The sequence below is a fragment of the Lytechinus variegatus genome, chromosome 1 (assembly GCF_018143015.1).
Source record: "Lytechinus variegatus isolate NC3 chromosome 1, Lvar_3.0, whole genome shotgun sequence".
NCBI lineage: Eukaryota > Metazoa > Echinodermata > Echinoidea > Temnopleuroida > Toxopneustidae > Lytechinus > Lytechinus variegatus.
Window position 1 is genome coordinate 80,505,198 of NC_054740.1, and position 19,610 is coordinate 80,524,807.

At 34.7% G+C, this 19,610-nt stretch overlaps 1 protein-coding gene across 3 annotated transcripts in view; it reads left to right on the top strand.

Moving 5' to 3' along the window:
* Window positions 1-4,938: 4,938 nt before the first annotated feature.
* Window positions 4,939-19,610, top strand: part of LOC121424733 (mucin-2-like) — a 42,690-nt gene continuing 28,018 nt past the window's right edge. The window contains exons 1-9 of one of the 3 annotated variants that reach the window (XM_041620509.1): window positions 4,939-5,363; window positions 10,336-10,391; window positions 12,507-12,605; window positions 13,679-13,868; window positions 14,829-15,178; window positions 17,056-17,204; window positions 18,135-18,312; window positions 18,699-18,945; window positions 19,422-19,468. In XM_041620509.1, the coding sequence (XP_041476443.1) occupies window positions 5,284-5,363; window positions 10,336-10,391; window positions 12,507-12,605; window positions 13,679-13,868; window positions 14,829-15,178; window positions 17,056-17,204; window positions 18,135-18,312; window positions 18,699-18,945; window positions 19,422-19,468 (1,396 nt within the window). In that variant the 5' untranslated portion in view covers window positions 4,939-5,283. The remainder of the gene's footprint in view (window positions 5,364-10,335; window positions 10,392-12,506; window positions 12,606-13,678; window positions 13,869-14,828; window positions 15,179-17,055; window positions 17,205-18,134; window positions 18,313-18,698; window positions 18,946-19,421; window positions 19,469-19,610) is intronic. The other 2 variants (XM_041620494.1, XM_041620502.1) reach the window with 2 other exon arrangements.

Below are 19,610 nucleotides of genomic sequence, written 5' to 3' on the forward strand. Positions count from 1 at the left end.
TATGTCACATGACCAAGGTCAAAGGTCATTTAGGGTCAATGAACTTTGGCCGAATTGGGGGTATCTGTTGAATTCCCATCATAACTTTGAAAGTTTATGGATCTGATTCATGAAACATAGACATAATAGTAATCAAGCATCACTGAAAATTTTGTGCAAGTTTCAGGTCTCATGATTAAGGTCAAAGGTCATTTAGGGTCAATGAACTTTGGCCGAATTGGGGGTATCTGTTGAATTACCATCATAACTTTGAAAGTTTATTGGTCTAGTTCGTCAAACTTGGACATTAGAGTAATCAAGTATCACTGAACATCCTGTGCGCGTTTCAGGTCACATGATCAAGGTCAAAGGTCATGTAAGGTCAATGAACTTTGGCCATGTTGGGTTTTTTTGTTGAATAACCATCATATCTCTGTAAGTTTATTGGTCTAGTTCATAAAAAGTAGACATAAGAGTAACCATGTATCACTGAACATCTTGTGCGAGTTAGAGTAGTTTTCAAAGTCAGCACTGCTGCTATATTGAACCGCGTTATGCAGGTGAGACGGCCAGAGGCATTCCACTTGTTTGTATAAGTAGATGAAATTCACTTTTTAGAGCCTAAATATTTTTCTTAATTTTCATCCTTCAAGGCTCCGTAACACAACGATTAGCGATCAATTGCTAAATGAACTGACCAATCAAGATCAATGTTACATGCGCATTAGGTTTTTAAATACTGACCAGGGGTGGTATTCTGAGATCCATTTTATCTCAGATAATATACAGATATTGCCTACCTAGAGTTTGAATATAACATTTCCTCTCCCCGACGGAGTTATATTTTTCCCAAGGGATTATATTTTGCCCGAAGCGCGCAGCGCTGAGGGAAAATATTATCCCGAGGGAAAAATATAGCTTCGGAGGGGAGTGTTGAAATGTTATTTATTAAAACGATAGACCAGGCAATATCTGTTATATTATATAGTCTATGTGGATTCGCCATCACAAATTGCATTCATCATCTGGCTCAAACTCGAAATTCTTGGTACAGCTCTGATCCATCTACGTCATAATAGATATTTTTTGGAAAATACATCAAGCGCGTTCTTCATGCAATCGACGCGTTAACACTAGCGCGTACATCATATAAACTACCTTGTTACGCAACTTGTATGCAACGATCGAGTGACGTCACCTTAGTGAATATAACGCCGCAATTGAAAATACAACGCAGTATATTCCCTGAAGTGACGTCAAAACCTAGAATATAACAAATGCGATCCTCGCAGCTATGGTCACATGATGGCGTATTGACCTATCACTGATTCGAATCTACATGACCTATGTAATATAATAAAATATTTTATCTCCGTTAAAATCAGTGAGATAAAATACCCTTAAAATCTCTCCGAATTGGTATTCTGAGAACCATTTTATCTTCATTTTATCTCTGTAAGACACACCTATTTTTTTATCAATATCCAATCAGAAACGCGCTTTTATAGCTCTCTCATATCACTCAACCAATTAAAATCCATTCCGCCTGGAGGTGTGGCAAAGGGGCTCGATTGCGTCAATTTATTGACTTCAAATACGCTTGCACTATACGCTTGCGCGTCTTTACGGAGGTTTCTTTTTAACAAAAAGGACAATACTCTCATCTTTTTTCGAAGTCTTTATCGCATCTTTTCAAGCATCATTTCAAAGACAATATTAGTCAAGAAAAGTTTTATGAAATACTCTCTGATTGTACAGGAACAACGTTAAGGTGTTATTCTCAATAAATATATAATTTTTCTTCATTTTTATGTCACCATTTGGTGTTAATTCACCTAGAAATATTGGTGAAATAAACGTCGCAGAGATGAAATAGCCTCTACCCTCTTTTAAGTTTATTTTATTTTTTCTTCAAAGTAACATGGGCGCAAGCACATCATCCGCGTTGCAACGGCCAGATACGCGATGGGTAGGTGTACGCAGGCATTGGTTCCGTTGTAGATACGCAAGATAAAATTTATACGCAAGATAAAATCTAAAATTTTATCTGAGAGATAAAATCTCATCTCAGAATACCAATTTCATTTTAAGAGATAAAATAAAATATTTTAAAGATAAAATGACCTCAGAATACCACCCCAGGGACCAATCAGTGCGGTTCTTTCATATTTGCAATTCATCGCAAACCTTTGTGTTACGGAGCCCATCATGCTCCTATATAGCGCATGATGGTAGCAGACCCATAGAGATGTATATTATCTCTATGAGCAGACCTCTTGTGTGTAAGTCCTGATCAAAGTAACCCTCTTTAAAGGCGACCACACACCTTACGACTGGTCTGCGACCCGATTTCAGAATAAAATGTAGTAGAATTTGATGCTAATATTGAGACTTGTAATATCTTACGGTTTAACATTCTAAATCATCGTACGAATACCTATGATCAAATTTGAGACTATATGCTATCATCCTTAGAATAAAAGCGAATTTAATATCTAGTCGTAATGACGTCATAACAGTCTTACGATTGGCTACGATTTGAAACTAATTTGGGTTCACTCCAAAATAAGGGCTTCCAGTCTTTCAAAATTTGTCATAATATTATCATTTCAATTAATTTTAACCTCAATAAAATGATATATTCCATTCACATCTTCAGAAAATGAGCAACATGCGATTTGTTCAAAATCGGGTCGCAGACCAGTGGTAAGGTGTGCGGTCGCCTTTAGTTAACATAAACCAACTCTTTGCGCAAGATGTTGCTTTGTAGCTTTAAGTTTTATCTGGCGAACCTGGCAAAGTTTCCTACTTAAAGTTGGTCGTACAGGCATGGATGAGTGAACTAAATACTAGAATATAAATTGCTAAATGAAATGCATAAAATATTTGCAGTTGATCCAAAACAGAATTGTCCGTTAAGAGAAAAAGTAATATATGACTTTGTATACCAAAGTGGTTTTAAAACTACGAAGCTAATTCGACATGGTATAAGTGTTGTTGTTTTTTTTACTTTAGTTACAACCTTATGAAACAACTACATGTTTACACTTTCTGTATCACACGTATTTATATTTTGTTTTTAACAGAAAATGAACAAAATGAGATGTGATGGATTAGAAACATTAAACAATTTGTGCCAAATAAGTTATAAACTGCCTCCTCTTACGCTTCATCATCTTTGCCCTCCATGGTGGTATGAAGCATATTTCACTTTCGAGATGTCAAAATGATACATGCCTAATTGAACAAAACCTTTCTTGTTCAGCTTTTTAGTTGTCACTGTTCCTCAAAATCATTTTGTTCTTAATCGTTTTGCATATTCTCGCCACTTTCACCGTTGCCACCTTCAACTTTTCTGGAATTTAAAATTTCATTTTAAAATCAAACGATATAGCAATGAAAAGTAAAAAAGAAATAAGTATCACGAAGTTTACTTTTTTTCCATCATCTTATGCATGGAAATTAATTGACACTCACTCGAAATTTCCAAATATCAATACCCGATCAATTTGAATTAATTTCAATAGGAGTCAAATGCAAAAGCTCCACTCCCACTACCAAAAATAAGGGACAGATTCAGTGGCGTAACTACGGGGGGGCATGGGGGGGGCACGTGCCCCCCCCAATCGGCTGGCCAAAAAAAAAAACGGGGAAAAGGAGAAAAAGAGGGGAAAAGGAAGAGAAACGTAGTGGGGGAAATAAGAAATTGTTATTTATCATAGTGTTATATTATGTTATATAACATAAGAAGCATTTTTCACAACTTTATGAAACATTATTGCTTAATTGTGTCTTCATTGTTCCTGGTGCTCGCATAGACTTTTTAACGAGACATATAAAACCGCTGTATAAAGCCTCCCGTTTTCAAATCAATATACAACAAAATAATATATTTCCTCGCAATTAGAGTTATTATTGTTTTAAGTAGTGATATATTCTTCTTTTTCATGACTACTGAAAGTTATTTCTCTATCTTAAGGTCTTAATATAAAACATTTCCTGTCCGTGCTAACGTTCGCATTAGTGGATTGGTGAGATTTCTGCTCTTCATGAACTAAAATCAGTCCTTAAAATGTCAATTTTTCTGATCTGAATATAAAAAAAATTAGCCCGCGCTTCGCGCTCGCATCATTTGGTTAGTCAAATACAAAGTCCTACAAACAACCCTTAGAATGCCCATCTTCAGGTTTATATTTCCTAAATGTTCAGCTCGCGCTTTTGCGCTTGCAGTATTTGATAAGTAAGATACGTATGATAATCATGATTACATGACTACAAAAAATGCTTCATGACTGTGTTTAGATGTAATTCTAACAAAATCAGCAAAGGATGGCACTAGCATTAGATGACTATGGTGAGATATGTATACTCTTAATGGATTCTAAAATATAATCCTTAAAATTTCCTTGTTTAGGGTCAGTATATACAAAAATTTTAGCTCGCGCTTCGCGCTCGCATTGTTTGTTTACCGAGACAGTTAAGTATCATGATTACAAAACAATTTGCTTATAATGTCAATTTTTAGCCCTCAATATCAAAAATGTTCAGCTCGCGCTTCGCGCTCGCATTATTTAATCAATGAGATACATATTCATTTGATGGCACTGCATGTCCTTAAAATATCTCTATTAGGTCAGTATACCTGACAACTGAGTGCGCTTCGTGCGCTCCCTAAGTGACCCGAAATATTTGCTGGTGCCCCCCCAATGCCATGACCCACGGTACGCCACTGGACAGATTAGCACTCTTTTTAAAGAATGAAACCGGAATTAGACTTCAATTCTTAATCCGATCCTTCTTTATTTACCAAACTAATAGTAAATACAGCCATGTAATCTTGTCTCAGCTCCTGTTGTGCTAATAGACAAATTCACATAATTACTTAGTTACCGATAACTGGTATATCATAGTCACAGGCATAAACTTAACCACTACAATTTCGCACTAGATGATGTTTTTTGCATTACCTCTCCTTCTCTTTGCCTACCACTTGATTAAGTAAACTGTTTGGGAGGTTTATCTAGGGGTGTTATGCACACCCTTCTACCAATCAACCAGCTCCCAATTACTTCTAAGACGGGGTATAAAAGGACCAGATCAAGCTTCTACCGGCGAGTTGCTCTTCTGTAAGCCCGATTCTTAGAGGGTTTGGACTCCGAACACATTGTTCAACATTATTGTGAGAACTTGACAGGGAGCCCCAAATCCATTCTGGAAGCCAAACTTTTGAAACTTTAAACAAAGTTTCTCTTTTCTTGTGGCTTGGCCGCCCAAGTCAGCCAGCCTGAAAGAGTTAACGCAACCATGGGTCGTGCAATATACTTATCTCTTCTTCTTTTGATGGTGCTTGGTGTCATCGAGGCTCACGTCACCTACAGAAGGCGGTATGTCTAACTATTTTGATGTAATACACTTCTTGGTAACGATAGTGTCTTTTCCTGATGATACATTTTGTTCAAGTGAAAATAAAATACATGTCAACTGAAATGTCTATTTCATACACAGATGTATCTAAGAAAGGATTTACGTTTATTAAATCTTCAGAATAAATATGTCTGACTTACTTTGTTTCAAAATATAGTTAAAATTTAAAGATGATTGATCATTTTCATTTCAGAATTTGTACAAGATGTATATTAAATAAGTTATAAATGAAAACCAATCAATAATAAACTTGCAAATGATGTGAAATTAGTCAATAGAATAATTAAAAAATCCATACTTAATTTAATTGGACCATGCATCGTTTATTAATCTACAATTCCTGCCCAATTTACACACAATGAGAAAAAACAGAAAAAGAATACAATATTTTCCTCACCGTATCTAGTATTATTATACAAACATCATCGTTATCATTTACCAATGATTGGTTTAAAAAATGTATTAATGACTTCATCTCAAAGTTATTTGTTAAACTACTGGGCGCCTTTGGAAAGCAGGTTTGCATAACTGAACAGGCCTACCCTGCAGTAAAAAAATAAAGAAAACAAACAAATAAATAAATAATTCATCTAGGTTTTACAAACTATTTTCTTTTTAGTATTTGGACAAATCACTTTTTGTGTTTTGTTGTGAATGTTTGACACTCGAAAAGAGAATGAGTGTGCTGAGTTTATAAGTAGAATTTATATTCAAGGTATATACATTATTATCATATATCATCATTATTTATTACTACGTATTTGAAGGTAAGTGTGACACACGATGATCTGACAATGTGTTAATATAATGTATTTGAAAAAAGAAATAAGTAGAAAGTTGAATGGAAAAATGATATATGATATTAATGATTACAAAAAGATAGATCAGAAAATGTATGATGTTAATAATATGAGTTGTCAATGTATCTACTGATTTATAAAGAGATGATATCCATCCATTCGTTTGTATGAACGATAGAACATATGAATCTGTGCATTTTTAACAAAAAACACCCTCGTATCAGCGAAAACCCTTACGTTTCGGGATATCATACACTTCAACGTGAAACCCAATCCCATTCGATTTTCTTTTCCATCTAAAAATCCTAATAATATCTGATAGTAGCCTAAATGTACCTATAAACCCCATGCACCCCCACAGTACAGGAAAATCACCCCATCATACTAGATACAATTCGAAATAAACCATGATACGTTGCGACAACAAAATCATGAACGTAACAACAAGACCCCCATACCAAAATATATTAGAAATCAATTTCTTCATGATCAATCGAAAAGTCAAGATTGAGCTTGTAAGAAGATATTAATTTACATTTACAGTACAAATTTGGTTGAGATGCATAAAAATGTCACATTTTCTTTCATTTTTAAGAGAACACTGTTAGAAAATTTCTACTTAAAAAAACTAAAATTCCTGCAGCAGAGTCTCGAGAACACCTGTAATCTTACTGCACTGTGCAATCTTACATGCATTGGTGTAAAATAACAGCACATTTGTATTTGGTGTATATAACTTTAAAAAATTATTGTAATAAGACTGTTTTCCCCTTTTTAAAAACAGACCTGTTCTGTAAAATTGCAGAAAATTGTAAAAAGTCATTCCTGCTATATCAATTTACAGAATGATTTGGTTATTTCTTTCTGTAAAATCTTTTTTTTAAATTTTTCTTCTGTAAAATCTTCTGTTTTTTCCAACATTGAACATACAAAGGGGATTCTTCGATTTAGTGAAAAAAGTTATCTGATAATAAACGTGATTATGTAATTAATTAGTTATTAGAATATTATTTTTCCATTCTTTAGGAACCATGTAGAAGATTAGCAGTAAAAGTTGTAGTTTTAAACATTTTCTCAATTTTTTCCAATAGTAGATTTTAGCCATTTTTTTTTAAACTTTCGAGGCAATTTGTTAAAAAAACGGCCCCATAAACCGAAAAAAAATCGTAATCGTAAATCTTCTGTATCAATTTTGAATATTATAAAGATAAAATATTGATAAATGATTAACATTGCTCTTATAGAAATTCAAGTATGAAATTAAATGAAAATCGAAACTCTTCATATAAAATTCTCTATGTTATGAAATTGACGAAAAATTTATAGACTAAAAAATCTGCTCAAAACAGCAGATCGAGCTCTAAACATTCAAAAGCTAAATTAATCGCTTTAATTTTAAGTTTTTGTGTGCTTAACAATGAGCTGTAATATGTGCACTCAATGTGGCATTTTGTCACCTTACTTTTAGAGTTGAAAAACTAATAATTTGAAACCGAAAAACTATAACCTAAAATTCTTTGTTACTATGTTTTGCTCCAAATTGATATTTTAAACGGCAATTCATTTCAAATAAAACCATGTCGACTCCATATTCTACACACAATTTTCGCAATGTTTCGACCGTTCATCAGAAATGAAATATTTATTATCTTATCACGGTGTATCGAAACAGCATCGATTATATGAGTTGGCAACAAATTGCTAGTTCAAGGGAATTCGCATACCTAACTCTTTTGTGTTTCGGTAACTTTGCTTGATTCTCTTTTAGAAAGAAATTATTTTATTTTACTATTGCGATTATTATTTTTAACGTTTTAACCCTTCATTCATTTGTTTCGAAGACTTTGGTCAATGGAAGACAAATATGTATATACATTGTGTACGATTTTAAGAGAATCTGCAAAGTTTAAATACCGTAGTAGCATTCCGAACAGTTTATGTAAACTTGTCTGACCTATAGCAGGTATGAATAAGTCTCCCTCACTACACTCTAAAAAAAAAAAAACATTGGGTAAAAGTTCTCCATGAGGGTAAATATGACTTGTGTCCAACTAACATTGGGATTTCTTTTGGGCATTTTCATTTATCCAGTTTGATGAAAAATTTTCTCCATTCTATAGTAATTGTTACTTATTTTTTTAAAACCTTACTGGGGCTTCCTGCATTGGGTTAAATACTGTCAAAAATTGGTTGGATACATACTTACCCACGTGGTAGTAAAAATTTTACCCAATATTAAATCTAGTAACATCTAACATCATCGAATGGGTCGACCTAGTCCATGAGATTTTTGGTTAATGTTCATAGCTATCTCATTCGACAAGATAAAATCAAGAAATGCTTAATTGTTGAAACAGCATTTAGGTGCACTTGAACGTATATTCCCCCGCAAATCATACTTGGGCATTCATTGCTTACCCAAACACTCAAGACTCGACAGTAGTTTGAATCTGTTTTAGTGGTTCCCAACTGTAAAGCAAGAGAATGTCAAGAGTATTTGTTTTACCTCAGAAAAAGAGTTTTATAGCTGAATGTTACTTCTCAACAAACACTTATATATCGTATAGATTATCAACGAATTTTCAAAGAACACTTGAGGAATCAAGTTGTTATATTTTCGAATTTTGATTCGAATATAATGCTGGAAACAGCGTTGAAATCTAGGTTCAGTTGATATTTTGCATATTTATTATCAGGGATAGACTTAATACAATTTGTTGGATAATACAGGGTTATCTGAAAATGTGTGGTAAAAATTATGTAAACCATCTAAAATTCAGCATCGGGGTAGTTTTCAATTTTACTTTCTTGTATGTAACTTTTTTTACTGACAAATATTGATTCTCCGTCAATCAAATGTGAGGATTTCAACTTTTTTTTTAAAAACAATTTTGAATCATTTAAAATTAACAAAAAATCGCTTCATGAAGCGCTTCCTAGAAGAGAAACCCACTGTATAGAAAGGGAAATACAAAACACCCCTAAACCATCTTTATATATTATTTTCAGAATATATAAAATGAGACTTTGAAGGGATGGTCCAGGCTAGAAATATTTACATCTCAATAAAAAGAGTAAAATTCACAAAGCAAAATGCTGAAAATTTGATCAAAATCGGATGACAAATAACAAAGTTATTGCATTATTCCGGTTAAACATGGTTCTAGGCTTGTCTTTATGAATATTCATTAGGTGGGCTGATGATGTCATATCCCCACTTGTGCTTTTGTATTTTATTATATGAAATAAATTTATTCAAAATTTTCCCTTCGAAAACTTAAAACTTTGGACTGAATACTGATTAAGTGCATTAGATATTCATTGCTGCAACTTATTTTATACAAGGGAGACATTTCATTCACACATGTATGAAATAATTAAACAATTATGATTTAATGTACTAGTAATAATATAAGAAAGGGGAAAGCGTGGATGTGACATCATCAGCCCACCTAATGAATATTCATGATGATGTGCATATCACTGTTTTCACCAAATATTGCTTAACTTTAAAATTCAATAACTTCGTTATTTGTGAGTATTTTCAGCCAGGACCATCTCTTTAAATTATTTGCACTCGATAGCATTGAAATGGTTATATTCAAATGTGACCAACCACCCCCCCACCCAAAAAAAGGTCATCAGGGAAGGTTATCTGTAAATATCAAATTCTGTAATTTGGTCTTCAAAAAGCAACAATAGAAAAATACCTAATCTGAAGGATGAATTATTCTTCTTTCTACTTTCAAAATTGAAAACTGAAAGATTGACTAAAACAGGACACAAAGAGTTTCATTGACACAAAATTTATTCGAATTGTTTGAAATTTGCACTGAGATTGCACAGTATGCATATATTTGACTGAATTCCGTTCTTTGAACGTTGTCTTCTTATTTTTGACGCTCTCGTTTCGATTCTTCAATATTTTATCAGGTACAAGTGGGTCATTGGTAATCGATTTTGTCAATTTATGTTTCATTTGAAAGCTTAGACTTTGCTATTTTTAACTTAATAAAAATCTAAAAAATTCATTTTGGGTGACGTTAGTTTTGGGGTGACTGGTCACATGTCACATGTAATACTTTTCTTTATGACAATCCATATAACTCTTTCCAATCATTTTATTTTACAGACCAACATACTCGTTCTACACTAAAGATGGAAACCATAATGCGATAGTCAACCATCGTAAGTACTATACTTGCTTTATTTGAAGATTATTTAAGTCAGAAAAGGGGCTAATGTGATCCCAAATAATTCAACATTTATGAAGACAATTAATTATTTTGAAGATGAGATTCCGTTATCAAGATTATCAGATCTTCATTTTCATCTGGTTTATGATATGGGGATGAAATAAAAGTTTACTGTAGACGTAACTTTGAAAGGTATTACCTGGGTAAATGCAGATGGACACATTTTCTTCCCACAAGTATTTCCATATAGGCCTATCCTCTTCATAAAAGTGGTTACATGTTTAGTATTACGGTTCATTCTTTATAAAAGAGAGTATTGTATACAAACTAAAAATTTAGAATTAACTCAAGGTTTTATTTCCCGTTTCATGATGATAGTCTACGACACCTTATAGGCTAGTTATGGACGTTGTTCTCCATTGTGTCTGGATTCTTTATTTATTTGACATGTACTCGTTTCATGGATAGATGAATGATATTATCGTTTCGATGAACACAATGGTTTCGGTTGCATTGTCAACAATTAATTTCATGATTATGATTACGTAATCATATACATTTCACGTTTGGTGAAATTTTACGCATAATGAATTATTACTTTATGAATGAAGATTCCCTTTTTATTACACCTATATTTTGATCATTATTTTGTTATACACAAACTATGAGAAGAATCTTTTCGTCTTATATCCTCAGTACACCTTCCTAAAAGGCCTACATAGCCATGACAGAAACAAACAAAACAACATATCAACATTCTTAGTGCTCCTCGTATTACGTCAAAGCAGTTAGGAAAAATACTAGAAAAAGTTAGAATGATTATTCTAAGAAGTACGTCACAGTAATTCTGCTTTAACGCAGACCGAAGCAAATTAGCCTTGGTGTTGATAACGGTTTAATTTTGTCAAACAGCAATTAACATGTAAAACACGCTGGTGATTTATTTGTTGTCGCTTTGGCGATAAAGACGCCGTGTTGGGAGACCGGACCTTGGTCCGTTGTCATGTTTAATATGCAAAATGTGGGAAATGGAGAAAAAACTCGTCAAGTCATTTTTTGAAAGAATGAGGCATTTCCATCCAAGGAGATCGAAAATACAACCACGAGGAAAAACATTATGGAAGATTGGTTGGGAATGCCGAACGGCATTTTTGTGTGTGTGTGAGGGGGGGGGGGGGGGGGGCGAGAATGCTTCCACCCATATTCTAGAAACCTGCTCTTTTAGATACTACAATTTGTTTTGAAAGAAATTCCCTCCAAATTAATTTCTCAGTCAGAACCTTCCGCTATATATTAAGGTATATTAGCTGTGGTTTTTTATGACATTTGATCGATATTATTCAAAGAAACGTTTAATATAGGCGCATACAGATTCTAGATAAAAAGGTTAAAAATATAGGGCGATGAGAGCGGGTCTGGATGAGAGAGGAAGAACTTTAAAAGCGTCTGAATGTCCTTGTAAATAAGGACAGGTTTAAAGCAAACATTACGCAACAACATTAAGTTATCTTGAAAGGTATGTGACGGTTGTGACTTCCCTAAGTTCACTGCAGTTAATATAAAGATAAATGTTAAGGGCCTTCATTTTTTTTTCATAGTCAAAATATTGATGTACGTGCACCTTATATTCTGCACTTCATTCTTCGGGATGGTATATGATAAGGCTCTTTCTCGCGTTCAATAAAATAATAGGATTTGGTTAGTGCACGTATTTACCTTGCTAGGTGCAGCTCAAAGCGCTCCTACATCGCTCTTATATCTATAAAGTTCTATCAAAATGTTTTTTGATGATTTTGAAAACATTGTCATTTTTTAATGCAACGTTTAAAGTAATGTTTCATTACAGTTTAACCTGTTTTGCTTTGAATGTTTCCCTTTTTTTCAACATCATGCTAAGTAAGTAATGAAATCACAAAAGGCTTATTGTATCATAAATATAATACATAATTATGTAAATGAATATCCTATGAAATAAGCCTATTACCAATACATACGTAAATGCATTATTGCATATATCTTAGCACAGTGCCAAAGATATATTAAATAGGGCACAGTACTGAGAAAATATATCGATATTTGCAATTATTATCATTCTCTCTCGCTACAGCTGCTCACAGACGAGCTGCCAGAGCCGCCATGCCAATCCCAAGACGCCCTACTGCCGCCCAACCAGAGACGACCATTCCACCTGCTACTCAGGTCCCTTGTAAGTATTATAAAAAAACTCCATCCTATGTAGTACAATCGAGTCGATCCACAACTAGAAATATTTAAGCCACCACACCCCCGCCGGCTCACCCCCTTATACCGATGATGAGCTGGTCAACCATGAGTTACTGTGGGTTGCAGGAATTTTAGTCAGTTTAAATTATTTCCAGGTGACCACAATCATGAGAACGTAAACAAAATACCCTATTTCTGCTCGTGAAAATGAACTTAAACGTGAAAATGAACTCGTGCGAACAAAATTTTTCTTTATTTGTTTGAAAATCAAAGTCTTCAAAATTTCAGATTTTGAATTTTGCTAGTGACCGAAATGGAAGACCTCTTTCCTTAATTCGACATTGAGAGACCGATGAAACAGAAAAATATCAAGGCCGTTGAGCGGTCTCCAACCCCTGAGGAAATAGTATCTTGATTAAAAAAACAAAACAAAACAAAACAAGACAACAGAAATATTATTTAAAGACCATTGATCTCTAAATGACTTCTCAGTTGTCTTTTTTCACTGCCATTCATTGTATTTTTATAATAATCTTGTGATCACCTATATGATTTAATCATAAGGAGTATGCAAGTTCTTTCATAAATTAGTTATAAGAAACTTATGTGTGTACGGAAAAAATATTCAAAAAGACCAAAAGAAGACCACTGTTTTTAATTGTTTCAATCAAAATATCTTCGAGACAACGTACAGGCCATGGAGAGTAGACTCCTGAAAATACTCGGTAGTTGTGAAAGAACATGGAGATCAGTAAAAGTCATCGAAACACCATAAACAGATTTGAGAAGTTAAATTTTCAGGGGTGGTTTCCGGTGGTTTACAGAAATATTTTATATATCCTTTATTTTATCTATTCATTCACCACATTGACCTTGTGGTTTAATAGTCCACCTCAAACCAGAGAGGTTGATCTTCTAAGGGGTCCACAAATATCATCTGAATTTCTCTTCAAACCTGCAGTTAGCCAGGATCAAATACCGAAATAAATGCTATATACTTTCCCGATGCATTACACCTACTTACCCGAGCTTTTGATATCTATCCTATCATAATAGCAATTGACGAGTTTGGATACTGCCAGGCTTGGTCACAGGGGCACTACCGAACATTCGATGGTGCACTCTTCAACTTCCATGGGGCTTGTACCTATACCCTCGTGACAGACTGCCTGGACTTTTCCTTCCATATCTATGTGGAAAATGATCTCGACTGTCAATCAGAGAGGAATAACAACACCTGTTACAGGTAGGTGTATAACCCTTTCATTATACCTTTGCAGAATGACAACAAATACAATGATTTTCAAGTAATAAACACAAAATATAATATAGAGGGAAAGTTTAGAGATTGATAGACAAACACCCTCTCCCCCAAAACAAGGGAGTTTTAGGCCTGTTTAAAGAGACAATTGGGTCAAGTACCGACCTAAATGAATTCGTTATTGATTAATTTTGTTTCACAATATCATAAAAACCGAATAAAACTTTAAAAAATAATAATTTCCATAATTATTGATTAACAGCGGCGTAATGAGTAAAAAAGTTTGAGGGGGCTCAACGTGCATGTATTATGTCTTTTTATATGTTGCGAGTGAGTGAAGTTTTTCAGAAAATTATATTATATTTCACACGAATCGGGTCCTTTTCCTTTTTCTTTTTTCTTGGTGGGAAAATATCTTGTGGAAAAATATAAAAAAATATAGATTTTTAAAGTGGGATATTGGCTTAATTAGCTAGATGCAGGGCCCAAGGTGAATTTGAGATAGATGGAGTTTAATAACTTGAATTTGGGCGTAATAATGCGAGTTAATCCATGAAAAAAATAACATCAGAATAGCAATAGCTTTCATAGCGAGCTTATATGCGTCTAGGTTTTCGGTTAGCATAGGCCTATATCACCCGGCAAACTAATCCTTTTCCATCTTTCCATTTTTCATACTCAAAATCGGCCGCGCCCTCCAGCAAGTATGCCACGCCCATTAAGTTAACTCTATGGCCACGCCCGTTCATCCAAGTTTGTTTTGGTACAGTACCGCACATATACAGTACACGTGCTCGTGCTCAAATGTGCAGGTGCGCAGGCGAGAGTCAACATAGGAACCGCTAGTGGGACATCCTTATTTTGGAAATGGGCTCATCGTTTGGCCTCATCGTCTAACCGTTATTATAATGCTACAATTTACTCTAACTTCTTATTTTTCGTCAGGTCCATCTTGATTGACAATGGTAACCCCACAGACCTTATATACATCCGCCCGGGTGGTGTCGTCTCGTACAAGAACGAGGAGCTCGCTCTCCCCACCAAGGCCGGGGGAATGGTCCTTGAGCGCATCGCTCACTACATCCTCGCAACAAGTGGACTGGGTTTCAGCATCCTTTACGATGGGAAAGAAGGCATTACGGTTTTCGCTAATTCAGATTCACTGAGGGGTAACACATGTGGTCTCTGTGGTGTCTATGACCATGATCCAAGTAACGACATGAAAACACCTAGTGGGACAATCGCTGATGATGCCTACACCTTTGGTTTGTCATGGAAGGGCATGGATGAGAGAGGTGAGGCTCGGGGCCAAGGAATACTGAGTCAGTGTTCCTCCTTTTTTTTTATCAGGGGACAGCAGCTAGCAGGCACATGGAGCTAGATGTGGGTTAGCAAGGATTGGGTAAATTATTAACAGCTGTTAAAAATATATGCTTTCATCATTAGACAAGAAACTTTGCTGTAATGTAAGTAAAAGTGTTGACCATGCAATGTCGATGATGATGCTGTTGTAGACAGCTGGCAGCCGTCTGTTTCGAGGAGTTTTTTTTTTTTTTTTTTTAAATTCTCCTCGTACACAGACAGCTCGCTATCGTGCAGCCACCATTAGGGGACTTGCAATGCAAAATCCCCCCGTCGGGGCTCTTCAATTTTTGTCTTTAATGAATACAAAAATTGACAATTGCTGTGACCAAAATGCAAATTAATATTCCGTCTTGGCATTAATTGCCCAAAAAACGGAGAAAAATCAAGTTAAAAGGAACAAAAACAGTGACTTACCTCGGCTGTCACGCAAATTCACTTCCCCGATTTGTCCGATCTTAAGTACATAAACATATGGCCATTGAGTCCCCTGTACAGATCGCGCTAGAACTTCGGTCTCTGTATTTGGTGATGAAGCCAACGGAGTTCAGCTGAACAACCAACAAAACAGAGACCGAAGCTTTTGGTCTAATGCTGTTGGTGTCTTGGTGAAGATATTTTTGGGGTAATCATGATGATATATTAAAAGGGACTTCGTCGACAGAACCTTTGCTTTGTTCTTTTGCATTTACCCATTTCATGTTCATTTGTTTGCATACTGTAAATAGCTTTTGTGCAATCTTTTCTTAATGTATCTTACCATGTATCTTTGTTTCTTTTTTTTTGTTTCTGTTATCTTTGTGATGTTATATAATGGACTTGAATAAATAAATCAATCAGTGAATTGAAAACAAAATTTAGTGAAATATTAAAGTACCATTAACAAAGTTTGGCAGGATGACAGAAATAAAATTGGAGAGAAATAGAAAACACAGAAAAGGAAGCCATTTTCACTGAACCTAAATATCCAGTTACATTTCAAGTATAATTTAACAGACCTCAACTCAACTGTATATTGTCAATGAATTGAAGACAAGAATCTCACCAATCACCCTGATGACCTTTCATAAAGGGTTTTTTTTAATAATATTATATTATCAGTGATAATAAGAACAATGATTTTAATAATAGTATACAAATTAAGCAATAGAATAAGAATAAGTAATATAAATGGTAGAGATGATCAATAATGTTTAAATTATGTTTAGGATTTGTATTTTCCATTTGTATTGTATACATATGCTTGTATTTTGATTTGTTTTATGTTATTCAGGGCCCCCAAGTACAACAGTATTTGACTACTGATGGGGCTACCCTGTTTGAATAATACGTAATGAGTAAATTAATAAAAATTATGATGATAGTATTATTTACAATGATAAAAATAATGATGCTATTAACAATAGAAACAATTATAATTTTAATGGTAATGAATGTAGTGGTGGTTTTGATAATAGCGGCAATGATGATTTTAATGATTATGATAATAGTAAAATTCTTGGCTAACCCTTTTTGCAATTTGCATTGTCATAAATAAAATACAAATAATCTAAATATTTGTTGAGATTATTGTATTTACTAGTGAGTATTTTAAAGGGCATTTCCCTTTTATGAACAAATACTTCAAGTGCAGATGGTTTTGTTTGAATTCATAAACATGCAGTTGCTAGAAAATTTATCAAGACTTTTGTATGACAGCTAGGTGTCATTTTGTTTTATCATGTTGAATATCAAGTGACATCTTTTCAGATCTCTTAAAAATCTTTGATCACAATGTAATGCTTTACACCGTTCATATTTCTTCATGTAGATCCTGCATATTGTCCTGATGTTCCCACGGTTCCACTCCGATGCACACAATACACCAGCTTCGAGTCGCCGGAAGCAGAGGAGAAGGCTCAATTTGTTGAGTCAGAATGTGCTCAACTACGTCATGGAACCTTCATGGCATGTCACCAGGTCAGTTGTCCCTCTCACAATTGATGGTGATTTGAAATCATGCATTCAAAGTCTTCACAATTAAAGTCTGTTCACAAGTATTCGACCAATCAACAGTTCATGTTTGAAACTTGGAATTTCTGATTATCTAATGAGAAAAAGGTTTTACTCCCATAATATCCATGATATCTAAAATCAAGAAATCATGCCATACAAAGCTTAAGGTAAACATTGTTGTTCCTTTCTAGGAAGGGGGGGGGGTAAAAATAGAGAGACATTGCCAATATTCATGCACCCCCTTTTCTCTCTCTTTGTAGATCTGTGATCATTCATTCTATTAAATGATGTTTACTGATATTTTATCTGAATTCTGATCATAAGTTGTATCTACATAATCTACAGCATATTAATTCAAGTTTGTCTATATGGCTTGTAGATTTTACTATGTTTATATTTTGAAATGCCGTGAATGGATCATATCAACATGTCAACTGAAGCCCTATTTTGGGGAAGGCATTCCTAACTAATTACCCTAGGTCAGGCCAGTACTGTAGGCCCCAGGCAATAGGAAAATTAAATAGCAGTAAGTTTACTTCAAGAGCAGTTGTTGATATGGATCTTAAGATAGAACAAAACACAAATGGGGGACCATGCATTCTCTGTTATAGGACCAAAGCTATGGAATTAACTGCCTATCCAATTACGCCAAATTTCATCAACAGAAACATTCAAGTCCCAGTTGAAAACTTATTTAATATCCCATTAACAGTTTAATATTGTGTTTATTCAGGAGAATTCAAATTCTATTCTTGTTTGTTTTCTATTGCTTTTGTGTTTTGTGTTTATTTTCCTTGAAGCGCCATGAGCACCGAAAGGTGGACCTGTGCGCTATATAAGTAGCCACCATTATTATTATTATACATGTATTTTGTTCTTCTGTTTTAAATAAAGGTTGTAGATCCAGAGCCATATATCATTGCTTGTGAGCAAGACGTGTGTGCATGTGAGATGCAACCTCAAGAAAATGGGGAATTGGGAAATGACTGCAAGTGTGCTGCTTTCACAGCTTACACCCAAGAATGTTCAAGACGAGGCTTCCAGGTCTCGTGGAGATCTCTTGACTTCTGCCGTAAGTATTCTTCAGCACTTCCTAGAGGGCTGTCTCCTATACTAGTGTTGAATGTCATGAGAAAAAGGCCTGTATGCAATTTCTGGGTGGGCCACTTACATTGATTCTTGAATCCAACTCATTTATCAATAAGAGAGAAAATGTAATTGACTTGAAAAGTGGCAGCAGTTAAAGAGTTAAGATATTGACTTTTTGCAGTCATATATTAGATATCAATGAAATGCTGCAAAGGGAGAAAATGCTGGCTGTACCCTTCAGAATTACATAACTTGCGGATCAGAATTAGAAAATATATTTATTGGTTTCTTATCATAAATAATTGCACTCTTTGTTTGTATACCATTAGAAACAATGGTTTGATTTACTTGAATTTATCACTCATGCAGCATTTGACTGCCCAGCGGACAAAGTCTATGACCAGTGCGGATCAGCATGCACCCAGAGGGGTTGCAGCACAGCTATCGCTGATTGTGAAACCGATGAAACTGTTGGGTGCATTGAGGGATGTCACTGCCCCACAGGAACCTACCGATCATCTTCTGGCGAGTGTGTCAGTGCTAACCAATGTTTCTGCTCGTGGCAAGGGACAGAGTATGAGCCTGGAAAGCAGATCTCAGATGGCTGTAATGAATGGTATGTACTTTCCTACCAAGGGTTATTTTTGAAGCATCACAGAGGTGATCTTCTGAACTGCCCTTAAATTAATTGATTAATTCTTATTCCTTAGTCACATCATATCTAGTAGTCAGAGGCTGTGCTAGAAGTTTGCGACCAAATCTCAATAAATGAATGATGTGCTTTTTGTATGGCAGAAGTAACACTTGTGTGTATTTAACTCTTGTATATAAAGTTGACGATGTACAAGCTTGAAGATCGCAACAATATCCAGAATTATACAAATGAGAAAGAGCCCAGCATGGTAAATCATCAATTGAAACCCAGAAAATCAAATGTAGACATTTGCATGTGAAAATAAGGACTGGTATCTTCTTTGGAACACATACACACTGCATATTGTACATGAATAGTACCACCCCTCCCTTTTGCCAACAAAGCAATGTGCATCCTACCTTATATTATTACCGGGTATTTTTTTTTTTTACTTGCAGTGAATGTGTTGACGGGAAGTGGCAGTGCACACAGAATGATTGCGGAGGTATTTATCATTTTACTTATATTGTATGAACATGAGTAAGATCAAACCTGGATATTGTAAATATTAGCATGCACAGTGTAAGCCATTACTTGATTTATTCTGAGAAGATAATTTATAGTATTTTGAAAATTCATGAGGAATC